Genomic DNA, 12,063 nt, shown 5'->3' on the forward strand with positions numbered 1-12,063 from the left:
CAACCCAGAACCATTTCACGTACAAGTCTTTCTTTTCTCAGATATGCTATGCTATGCTATGCTATGCTATGCTATATGATTTGACAGTTTAGAACTAATCCCGTCTCCTTGTTAAGATATAGGCTGAAATTTTTACCCTCATACTCACCGAAGAATTGAGAGTGCCCCTTTTGCGAACATATACAACACGACGAACGAACGAACGATAATTAAAATAAATTTATTGGTAAAATTGTCATCTCAATTGAACCATGCAACAGGGTAACCCCCCTTCGTTTTGTCTTATATAAGACTTGCCCTTGCTGCAAATATATGCTATACAAAACGAGGGGACTACCTCCCTCTATACAACCATATATACATAGATGCCCACCAAAGAGTTCCAAATTGACCCCTGATTGAAGAAATCCCCCTTAATCTACTCCATTCAATTCTAAACCACACAACGCAACAAGTCAACCCTCTCATTTTCATCTCAATTTCGATTCCTTTTCTTTTCATTGATCTCTCTCTCCTCACATCTGCTCCACAACGAATCGCGGACAGAATTCTCTTATCCTGACATATCGCGACACCAAGCCAGTCATGCATAACGCCGTCAATTAAACCAGAAGAGCAAATAAAATTTCCCAGCCATAACCAAGCACACAAAACACGCACCATGGCCTCCGACTATGAGGCGGATTATGCATACCTCGCAAAGTCCCTCCCCACCCCGAATGACACCCCTTACAGAAACTCTTCAAGTCCCATGTCACGCCGGCCCTCCCTTCACCGGCGGGATTCCTCCCCCGGCCCCTCCTCGTCTCCCACACGGTTCTCCTCCTCCAACCGCTATGAAACAGATGGCCCTTCCAGCCCAGTTGACGCCGCAAACGACGAGACCATATCCCCCCTAGACCCACGCCGTTTCACACCAACGCTCCATGCATCTCTCGTGTCTGAAATCCTGTCCCTCCGCCGCGACATGGAGGCGAAAACCCGTGCCATCGATACGCTGGAGATCACCCTCGAAACCGCAAAGGCGGAAGCAGACTCCCTCAACGAAACGCTGGCCAAAAGCGCCAAGGAAAGCCTCTCGTTGAAGCGGCAGATGCAGGTGCTGGAAGGTGGGTCTGTGTCCGCCATGGCTGAATTGTCCAAGGAGCGCGATGAGGCATTGGAGAACATTGCGGATTTTCGGAAGAGGCTTGAGCAGTCACAGAAGAGGGTGAGGACGCAGGAGGAGGAGCTAGAGAGGGCGCAGACGCTGTGGGAGCGAGATAAGATGAATTGGGAAAAGGAGAGGAGGAGTTGGGAGAGGAAGGTTCATGTTGTAGAGGGGAGATTGAAGGTTGTTATTAATGAGGTTGCGGCGGCGCAGGCGGCTGGGTCCTACCCCTGGCCTCTGGGTGCTGGTGGTGACTTTGATGATGCCATTCGCGATGGCATGACGACTAGGGGTAGTGATACCAACAGCATTCGCTCAAATAGTGTCTTGGGATGCCGTCGGACGAGCACGGCCAGCGTTAGTACTCATGACGGTGATCCGCATAATCTTCGATATTCGGTTATGAGCATGGCCAATGGCTATGGATCGAATAAGACTGATGGGCTAAATCTGGCGGATGAACTTGCCTTTGACGAGGAAGAGGAGGATACATTGGGTTTGGATGACAGGCCTGATTCAAGATGTACGGTTTCGGACGAAAGGGCTATGTCAATGCAGTCACGACGCATGAGCATGGTTGCCCGACGTACTTTGGACATGTCGGTTGATGGGTCGGAAAGATTTGGCACCCCCGACGTACTCGAACTTCCAAAGAATCTGGATGTGATTCGTGACATTGAGGACGATGAGAAAACGACCATTGCTGCACCATTATTCGAATACAGAGATGTAGGGATCCAATATACTCCACCTCCTTCTCCCAAAATGATCGCTTCTGATCCCGATGACTCGATTATTCCCGTCGAGCCTATTATTGTTGAGGACCCACCAACCGCTAGTTGCAAAAATGATGAAAATCAGGGGAGAAAGCGCGTGTGTTCGAACAAGGAAACGCCTATTTACCAATCGAAAGACAGCAGTACAGTAACCATGACTGCTCTCACCATATCCTCCTCGTGTCAAACAACAGCAGAGATTCACAGCCCTCTAGGGACCCCAGAGATGGGGGAGACTACTCCAGAAGACTCCACGCCCACGCCCACTCCCACACCAGTACTCACGGCCTCTTTAGATCCCCCGCTTCCAACTACTGTAGTCGCAACAGCTTCCATCTCAACTCAAACGGACGATGTAATAATCACGGACGAGGAATACCAACAACTAAAAGAAACCGTTCGCAAGGAGATGCCCGCAATCCCCATGATCACAATTGAACCCCCGGGTTCAAACCCACCCTCCGCAAGGAACAGTGTCGTCTTACCCCCACAAACAAAGAGCATATCATGCCAAACCAATATCCAATCACTTGTTGAACTGAGGTCGTGCGGCATGCAAACCGAAGAGATCCGCATCGACCAACGAGCTGTGAAGCTTCCCGCAAAGCTCCTCCCGTCTGCCATTATGGACCGTCCACATCCACAACCACATCCAACCAGCTCAGATTCCACGAAGCTACCATCACCACCCCCGATCCGGTCATTCCGCGTCCCGCCCCCTAAATCCGCAAAACGAAGACTCCGCAATCCACCGCCAGTTGATCCTCTAGAACCCGCTAGGACACCCTCCACCACCAGCAAAGAGCAGGGGAAATTCCAAGCATATCCCGGAAACAACGACAACGGTCCTCTCTCTGAAGATGTAGACGTGAAGCCGGACATCCGGCGACCGTTTCGGAGTAGTAGTTTATTTGCCGGATTTGAAAATGTTAGTGACGATGATGAATGGCCCGAGCCACCGGATGATATGTTTAGCGATGAGGAGCTTTTTAATCGCCCGTTGGCATCTTACACGCTGCAATCCGGGAAGCTGGTTACCAAGCCCTCCCCGTCGATATTGGACGATAACCTACTCGAAGAGCGTGGACAGCGTGCGGAACACCCGGCAAATGAAGAAGAGGACGAGCAACCTTCGCCAAAGTCCATTCGTTCACCACACGCTCCACATGCACCAGCATCATCATCCTTAATTTCTCAGCAGCAACGGCCCATGGGCACCTCTGCCTCCGCCGTTGTTGGCAAATCAGCAGCCCCAGTCAAACGACCGCCCAGACCCCTGAGACTGGGCAATGTCGCGAAGCAACCTGACATTCGCCGCACAGCCATGATCTCTAGCTCCACAGCCGCTCACCAGGCATATAGGCCACGCAGCCCCAGTGCTCCCAGCATCGGCAGCAGCGCAGCGTCCACCACAGCTTCCAAACCCCCTTTCCCAGTCCCTGTTCGATTGAGCTCGCGCAAAATCCCCATCAGCGCAAGTGAAGGAGCCCAAAGCCCCACACCGTATGGTAACGGGAACTTCCCGGAGCGCGATGGCCGGTTGTCGCTGTCGAAGGAACCTCCGCTGCGTAAAGTGCGCTCTGCAGCTGTTGTGTCGAGGAGACATAAGCATGGACATGGGCATCCGAATGGCCATCACCGGCTGGATCGCCAGCAGAGTCGTTCGCCGCCAGCCATGTCGACGACGTCCTCTGCGTGCCCTGAAAGTCCTCAGTTGCCGCCCATGCCCTTTGACGAAATTACGGCTCCACGAGGTAAGCGTGGGCCTGGCACACTGCAGTCCAATCGATTCCCCCCACCTACTGCCCGCTCACATTGGCGGCAGGAGTCGAGTGCAGCGACATCGGTGTCCGTGTCGGTACAACAGACTAGCGTTGTTGATGCGATTGCACAGACTATGGTGGGTGAGTGGATGTGGAAGTATGTACGGAGACGAAAGTCGTTTGGGATGACGGAGAATAACAGAGATGGGTGGGAGTTGGGGAAATCTAGTGAGGAGGTTTCTGCGAATATCACGGGGAATGGCGTTAGGCATAAGAGGTGGGTGTGGCTGGCACCTTATGAGAGGGCTGTAATGTGGAGTAGTAAACAACCCACGAGCGGATCTGCATTACTGGGGAAAAGCGGTCGAAAGCGTAAGTATTAGTATAGTTCATTTTCCCTCTTTTTTTTTTTTTTTTTTTTTTTTTTTTGGTTGACTGACACTTTATTTTCAAAAGTAACGATCCAGTCCGTCCTCGACGTCAAGGATGACAACCCGTTGCCCAAGGGTGCCGGCCCTGGTAACCATTTCAGCCGTTCAATCCTAATCCTCACTCCTCAACGCGCACTCAAGTTCACAGCAATGACACTGGAACGTCATTTCGTCTGGTTAACAGCCCTTTCCTTCCTAAGTCACTCATCCATAGGCGCAAACGAGCTTGCCACGCTTCCCCCCGTGCCGCACGAAGAGTACCACCCACCCCCGAGCTCCTCGCTCCGCCGCAATCCAATCCGCGACTCCATCCGCGTAGCAAAAGGTAAAACTAAACCAACAGCAAACCGCACCTTCGCCTCCCATTCCCATTCCCATCCCACCACCGTCCCCGAACTTCCCTACGACAAAGCCATTGACGCCGCAAACGAACCAATTACGGACGCCGCAGATCCACCCAATGTGCCGCGGTTTTCTTCCCACTCCCGCAAGCGGAGCAACACGGCACCACGACTGCCCCCCAGCACGTTCAGGTCCTTCTCAAACCACACAGTGGCCCCGTCAACATACAGCGCCACCACGGCCGGGTCATCGGATCTCTACTCACCCTCGACTATTGGGTTGTCTGGCATCCATAGCGGGCAGAGTAGCTTTAGCCATCGTACCTCCGATGCTAGTGGACCGTCCAGTGTTGGTATGAGTAATTTCTTCGAGGCTGTGGGGACGATGAGGATGGAGGCATTTGTGGATCGAAGTGAAGTTGCTCGTCAACGGGGTTTTGGTTATGGTCATGGTCATGGTCATGGTTATAGCTATCGATCACGGCACGGCGGAGGCGGTGGTGGAAGAAAAAGAAGGGATGCCCATTATTGGCCGCCGAAAAGTCCTGATGCCGATCTTTACGGATCGGAAGATGGGGATACGTTGTTTCGCAATGAGGATCCCTTTCGAGAGTTCTGAGTGAAGGATTTTGCTGCTTTTGACTTCATGTCTGGTGAGGAGGGACCTCCCCACGTTCTTCACGTGAATGAAGGAATGGCGTGAGTATATATGTGATTTTGGTTCCACCGTGTTGAAAACAGTTGTTCTCTCTTTTTTGTATTTAATTTTTTTATATGTTCTGTTTTCTTTTCCTTTCTTTTTATCTTTGACAGATTCGGGATGGAGGTTGGAACTAGGTATGATGTGCAGAAGGGTAAGCAGATTCAGATGTCATAGAGAGGGAAAGCTGTACAAATAGCTGTGTGGGGCCACCCACCAACGCCAACGCCAGCATCAGCACAATCATTTTCGTTTTTATTAGTTTATTTCCCCCCCTCCCAACAGTTTTATTCCATGTCTTTTGATTACTTCCGTTCTTTGTCTTCTTTTATATCCTTGTTGCTCTTCGGGAGTTGCTGGCCATTTGTGTCTTTTCCGCGGCGTTCTTCCTGTAACCGATCTTAAAACCTATTTATTCCCGACCTTGTTTTCCTCCGGTATTCGTTCTCCAGACCGTTGGTAATCCTTGATTTTATATTTTGCACCTTTTCACTCTCGGATCCTGTTATTTAGTTCTTTTTCTTTTCTTTTTTCGTTATTTACTCTCTCCCTTTCTTCTTGTTATGTATACAAGGGAAAGTATGACGGAATTGGTTCTGGCTGAATATCCGATGTTGATATTGAATGTTTCTTTTATTATCACTTCTCGTTCGTTTTTGTAAGAAGAAAGAGGAATGGGAATAGGAATCAGCAATTTGGAATATGAACCCGCTCAAAACGGTCGAACGGACGTTCCCATCCTTGGGTTAATGTATATTCTCTTTTACTTTAGTTTTTTTCCCCTGTGTATTGGTTTCTTTTTATTCCCTACCGTTGGCAGTTTGTTTCTTCGATCGATCGATTTGATCGATTACTGAGCGGGATCAACCAGCTCGATTGTTGAATCTCAGATGCCGTTTAGATATGGTGATTGACGTACGGGGTTTTCGATGAAATATTTGTCTTAATTCCATCAATTCCAAGAGTGAAGCTGCGTTTGGCTCATTTTTCCCGGTCGTCTCGCTTCTTTTCCTCCCTTTCTGCCTTCATATTGGATACTTAATCGGCGAGTGTAAACCATTCAACTCACACCACGTCTATCGAAGTTGGACACAAACGGAATGGAAGCAAGATAAGAAGAAGAATGAGCAGGAGGAAAGAGAGGCAGTCAACGTAGTCATATCATCTATTGTTGCTTATGCCCATCCTGTGCTTTGTCCTCATCACCTTGATTCCCCCCTTTGCGAACGTTTGTCGTACATTGCAAGCATATATTGGTCGCCGCAATCTCACACATGTCGATTCCCGAATACAACCCGTCCAGATTTCAACATAGTTTCAATATCATATTTGTTGGATCTGCATGTTTTCCCCTTTGTCACCTTTCCCCTTCTTTCAACTTCCCTTTCCGTTTACCAATATTTTGCTGACACACTTGCTGCTTGCGCATAACTAGAAGGCTCGGAGTAACGGCAAGATATCTTCATCCGTTTGTCGGTATCACAGTCTCGTACAGGACATCGTATCCAAGGTGTTACATATTGTAACACTTGCTACTCATGTGCCGCAATGCTTCCTGAATGGATATCTGACCCCGGGATGTTTCGATCCTTGAGTTCCAACAAGGAGGAAGAGCCCAAGGTTCTATTGTCGGAATGATTTAGCCACCATGCTTATATGCGTCAATAAAAGTCTATGATTCAATAAATGGAAGTATCTCCGACCAACCGGCGAGAGGACGCGGAAGGGGAAACGGAGCCTGATGAAGCGGCCCTTGTAGATGGACGGCACAGACATGAGATGTTGTTTTTCTGGCCTCCTATTTACGACCTCCACTGCGTAAAAGTTGGCTCACTGGTATCTCGCAGCCATAGAGAGAAAGGTTGGTTTGTTCTGTGGTTGACTCAGAGATAGTTGCCGCATACAAAGCCGTTGAATCAATTCATGCGATATGGGAAGCTCAATCCATTGTCCTGTCATCTTCGCCCGTTGCATAAAGTGCATAGACTTGGGTGACATGTCATCATATTAAAATGTGTCTGAAGTTTCTCCCAAATATTTGCTCATGCATGTCCTCACTAAGTCAGCCCATGGATATATCAAGGGCTTCAATAATGCCACATATCGGACTGAATTGTATGATAAAGTAACTAACCATGCGACGACTGCATCAAGCGATCCGATAAATGCTGAGATATGAGAAACAACAGGGTATTGGAGTTTTCTGATCATCCGTTGGGCGTCTTCTCTGCACGAAAGACATTCCATCATCCACTTCCCGCCACTTCTCGCAAAGCTTCTATATCCAACCGTAGAATACTTTCTAACCCCCTCTAGTTACCCCGTTCATCCTGCGTATCAACACCTAATCTGCTCCAACAACCGTGGCCACATCCGTCGGTAAGACATACACCTCCTCCACCGGCATCTTGCGCCTTGCCTCCTCTATCTTCCCCTCCCTCACCAACTGGCCAATCTCCTGCATCAACCATGTAACATCCCTAATCCCCACTGTCCACTCATCCACATATCTATCCACCGCCTCTTCTTTCAACCCAACCTGCAACGACCTATACTCTAGAGGTCGGAACTCAAAATCTCGCTCCGGGTCCCACTGCACACGTACGGAACTTTCATTCTTGCGATGCTCCCAGGCTGCGTGGTCCGCATACAGGCGCGGGGTGGGATGGCTCAGACAAGCATGTGCCAACGCCCATTCAAACCCCTCGCGTGTAATTTCTATAGCTAGCACGCGCTCCTGGTCCTTCTTGGTGGCCCAGCCGCAGCGGTAGGCCATCCAGAGAAATGAGGGCTTGATCCAGGTCATGCGCACACGTTTGAAAGGGGCGACGAATTTACCGGCGGACAGCGCTGCGTTTGCAATTGCTGGTGAATAAGCTTGGTAGACAGTTATTGTTTTCGAGGTATATTGAGCCCGGATGGCGTATTTTGTTGGAGCAACATTGGGTTGGTCCATAGTTTCTGTGACTGTTGGAAAGATTACTCGCTAAATATTTGAATCGAGAATGTGATGGTCTTGGTCTTAGTTGGATTAAATGTAGGGAGATTATTTTGGGGGCTTCGATAGGAGAACACCGGGCAAATACTCAGGGAAGCTTGGATTGGACAGCGACCATGTTCCTTTGACGATGCAATGTTCTTATACGAGTTTTTGACAAGGCTGAAAATAACCATTGGCAGGTATCTTTCTTCACCTGACCAGGCGTCGTGTTCAGCCATGTTTTGAGGGGTTAAGCGGATAGCATTTCACAGCCCGGTTTGAGTCACTGATTCGGGTCAATCCAACTTGGAGACGTATCCAGAGACACAATAGCGACACAGAGAACAGCGAAATAAATACACATTTAGCAGACTGACTTGGCTGAGGAAGCCAAACGAAGATGGATCATGATTCGCAGACTGGTGGTCCACTTCAGCGTTCATCCCATAGCAATGCTCCCCAGCTGCTCTTTAGGTTCCAACATCTATTTATCTCCCCCTCGACGAAGTATCTTACCGGCATCTAGATAACTCATATATGAGGGTTGGCTGAGCTCTGTTCCGTGTCGCGATCAGGGTTATCCATGGATGATAAAAGAATTATCACTTAGTCTGCAAATAATACTAAGAAGTGACCGTGGCTCCAGCTCTGATCTATCATAAGATGCTAACTGTATATTTAGATAATAACAAGATGGTGAGAAACGGGATTTCCTAGTTAGAAATAAAATGGGGGATTTGAGGAAATACAGAGAGATCTGAAGGAGAAGAGAGCAAATTTAAAATCTAGCTTTGTAGATAGGTTCCTCCGCTTCCTCATCAACACCATTATCATCCTTTGGCAAACATCAGCGTACGAGCTTTGCAAAGGGTAGCGCCCGCCCCGCAAACCCGCAAAACAGTTCGTACTTTCTCTTCGCTCTATCCCCTCTGCCAAACAATCTTTGCAAAATCCTGATGGGACCTCTTCCCATTTATCCATTTGCTATCTTCTGGTCTCATCCTGAGCTGGAAAGCAGGTAGGGAGTGCTGAGACGGCACGCAAAAGCTCACTGAGGGGATATTTAGGCCCCTGAAAAATTCCCCGTCGACGATACGGCCAATCGTCCGTTGCTAGCAAACATGTTGTCACCATAGAAGTCCTTGTGGACAAGTGCGTGGGGCTCCGCAACAATATCTTGTAGCATTCTGTCTTCTTTCCACACTGTATCTCGCTCCCGTTTTAGGAACTTTGATAATATTCGAAAACGGTAGTGGTTTTAGACCCACTTCGTTTGATAGCGCGCTCATCAGAGTGGCTGCAAAAATATACCTGGCGATCATAGCATGCATGAATGTAAACCTTGCTGTCAGCATATGGCCTGATATCGTTTTAACAGTCTGCGGAGTGGAATTTGGCCTATGTAAAAGTGGTACCAAATCTTGTCAAATATCGGAATAACGGATATCCTATTGTAGCATCAGTGTCAGCAGCCTCAAACCCCTATTTTTTCCCAATAGGTCTCATCTATCACACCACCTAACTGTATTCCTGAAATCTCTGCGAGATAGGCCTCATTTTACACAGGTATAAAACGCCCTCACCGAATACGTAACCTGAATTCGGAATTGAAGGCCGAGAAACGAATATTCCGCCATGGAGGAAACTGAGACTATATACCCATGAACCTGAGGGGTTGAGATCCTGCGCGGCCCGAAGATTGGGATGCCTGGATGACTGCGATATCGCGCAAAGCTGAGTCCCTCCGGGTCGCTGAATATCTGGAACCTTGAAATGGAACCTCCGGATATACCGAAAGAACCTGATTACCCAGCGTATCCACCAGATAAGGATGTTGCCAAAATTCAGTATGAGATTAGCCTCGAAGAAATCTGAACGAACGATTCAGGGCCTAAGTTCAATGGGATGCTACATATTCCGTGCCCATCTCAGACCACCAACTACCAGGGCGCCCTTCACCCAGAGCTGCCGAACGTCGCGTCAAATGCTTGAGAAGTTAAAGAGTGCAGCATCTCCAACAGACGACTTTCAATTGCACTATATTGCGAAATAACAGGGATTTGAGGCTGCTGACACTGATGCTACAGTAGAATATCCGTTATTCCGAATGTTCGGTTGACGGTTCGGATTCGGATTCGGATATTTGACAAATCTTGTTCTGCAAAGGCTGGAAACTACATTGGCGAATGCTCCACACGATCGATGCCCTTGCTGATCTTCGCTAATTTAATTGAAGCCACACGGCACTCAGCGGCTCACCTGGGATGACCTCCTGAGCAATGAAGGCACAGCCAGCGTGGAATTGATCATCCCAAGCAAGAACTCGTGGTGCAAGAAAATATATCTGGAAAATTTTCTCAGCAAGGAAGAACAAACAAGCTACATAACTACCTCATGGCGAAGCTGGTAGTTATGGTTGAAGACTACTTACTGATGTTTTGCTTGAGAATGCGAAGCACAATCTTCTTTTCTAATTCCGCGACTCTCTGTTGTGTTCCACGTCAGGAGCAGGAGCTGCGATTCGAGGAAGAAATGACAGACTTGTGAATCGTAACTTATTACTATAGAAAATGTCAACATCCAGAACATAGTTGTTATGTAAATATGCCCCGCAAGCTAGATGTTCAATGTTAATCAATCCACGCAGCCCATCCAGGTCTTTGACAGCCTTTGCAGCCACCTTCAATGTACCAGCCATACGGGCCTCCACGTTTATTTTCCTTCAGTTCCTCGCTACACAGGTGAACGGGCGCTTGGTCTCAATCTTCTCAAAAGCCATACCAGCTCCGACTTGGTCAATGCTGCCCGTCGCTCAGTGGCCTGCCCTGAATGGATTAATATGCCGGTTATTGGGGTAGCATTTTACCTGAAGATTGGGCATGGATGGGAGCGAAGCTCTCCCAACTTTATCCTGTTTGACAAGGGATTTTGGGTCATAAGAAATTGGCATCCAGGCAAGGGATGCCAGCTGCACAAACGAATGTAACAAACTTGAACTAAATAGGCCGCGGAGTGATATTTTATACAACAAGGTACATTCGATAGCAGGAAGTGCTACAAAATGCACATTCTAGCCATAGGCAATAGAAACTAAATCAAAATAGATTAGAATAGAATAGAAAAATCTTGTCTGTTCACTGACCTTGTTTGTTAAAAATCTCAAGAGGAATATGCGTACATACATCTAATAAACACAGGAACCCTTTTAAGAACCGCAGCAAATTCAAGAACTCTTCACCACATAGAATTACAACCTCATGGTGACCTTCATTCGTATCCTTTCCCATATGTGCAGCAAGATACGAGATCAAAAAGGAAAATGACAAGGGAGAAGAATAAGAGATGTAGAAACAGAGCAAAGGAATCGCCGTGGGGCTGGTTATTATGCTCCTACCCAAGCAGCAAAATTAATATAAACACACACATACACACACACACACACACACACACACACACATGATAGAAGATTGTTCTATTAAGAGAGCCGCCAAAGGAAAAAGCGGAAGACATCATCGTTTACTATATGGATTTATAGTTTCGCGGCCTCCTTGACCTCGCCAATTTTCAGTTTGCCGCCGTACTTCTTCAGCACGGACTCGTTGTGATACTGTAGTAGTGCCATTCCGTTCAAGTCAGTTATGAAGTTACATGAATAGACGGCGTGGCAAAATGGAATGTCTGGTGAGGCTAATCTTTGCACTGACCTTCCAAAACTGCTTCGACGCATCCTTGCCCCCAACCCGTTTTAGGATCTTCGCGCCGCCAGGATGCTCATCTGCAAATTGCGTCACGTCGTATACGCTCGAGTCTATGACGATGTAGATGCCATTGTCGGCCGTGTTGTGCTGGGCCACCTCGGCGGTTGTGAAGGATTTCGACATGACTGCGACGCGTATTCAATAGGTTTGCGGATATTGGATAG

At 48.2% G+C, this 12,063-nt stretch overlaps 4 protein-coding genes across 4 annotated transcripts; 2 read left to right on the forward strand and 2 right to left on the reverse strand.

Moving 5' to 3' along the window:
* Window positions 1-661: 661 nt before the first annotated feature.
* On the forward strand, window positions 662-5,080 carry PAAG_08522 (hypothetical protein; the record flags this gene model as incomplete). Its single annotated transcript, XM_002789551.1, has 2 exons — window positions 662-4,061; window positions 4,146-5,080. 2 exons carry the CDS (start codon window positions 662-664, stop codon window positions 5,078-5,080), a joined length of 4,335 nt encoding a protein of 1,444 aa, XP_002789597.1.
* A 2,425-nt stretch (window positions 5,081-7,505) lies between these two features.
* Window positions 7,506-8,380, reverse strand: PAAG_08523 (hypothetical protein; the record flags this gene model as incomplete). The annotated part of the gene is made up of 2 exons (XM_015846537.1): window positions 7,506-8,128; window positions 8,248-8,380. 2 exons carry the CDS (start codon window positions 8,378-8,380, stop codon window positions 7,506-7,508), a joined length of 756 nt encoding a protein of 251 aa, XP_015701201.1.
* A 1,534-nt stretch (window positions 8,381-9,914) lies between these two features.
* On the forward strand, window positions 9,915-10,409 carry PAAG_12574 (hypothetical protein; the record flags this gene model as incomplete). Its single annotated transcript, XM_015848049.1, has 2 exons — window positions 9,915-9,988; window positions 10,229-10,409. 2 exons carry the CDS (start codon window positions 9,915-9,917, stop codon window positions 10,407-10,409), a joined length of 255 nt encoding a protein of 84 aa, XP_015702339.1.
* A 1,261-nt stretch (window positions 10,410-11,670) lies between these two features.
* PAAG_12575 (hypothetical protein) lies at window positions 11,671-12,022 on the reverse strand (the record flags this gene model as incomplete). The annotated part of the gene is made up of 2 exons (XM_015848050.1): window positions 11,671-11,748; window positions 11,846-12,022. The coding sequence occupies 2 exons, from the start codon at window positions 12,020-12,022 to the stop codon at window positions 11,671-11,673; spliced, it is 255 nt and encodes an 84-aa protein (XP_015702340.1).
* Window positions 12,023-12,063: the final 41 nt, after the last annotated feature.

This window comes from Paracoccidioides lutzii, assembly GCF_000150705.2.
Source record: "Paracoccidioides lutzii Pb01 unplaced genomic scaffold supercont2.36, whole genome shotgun sequence".
NCBI lineage: Eukaryota > Fungi > Ascomycota > Eurotiomycetes > Onygenales > Ajellomycetaceae > Paracoccidioides > Paracoccidioides lutzii.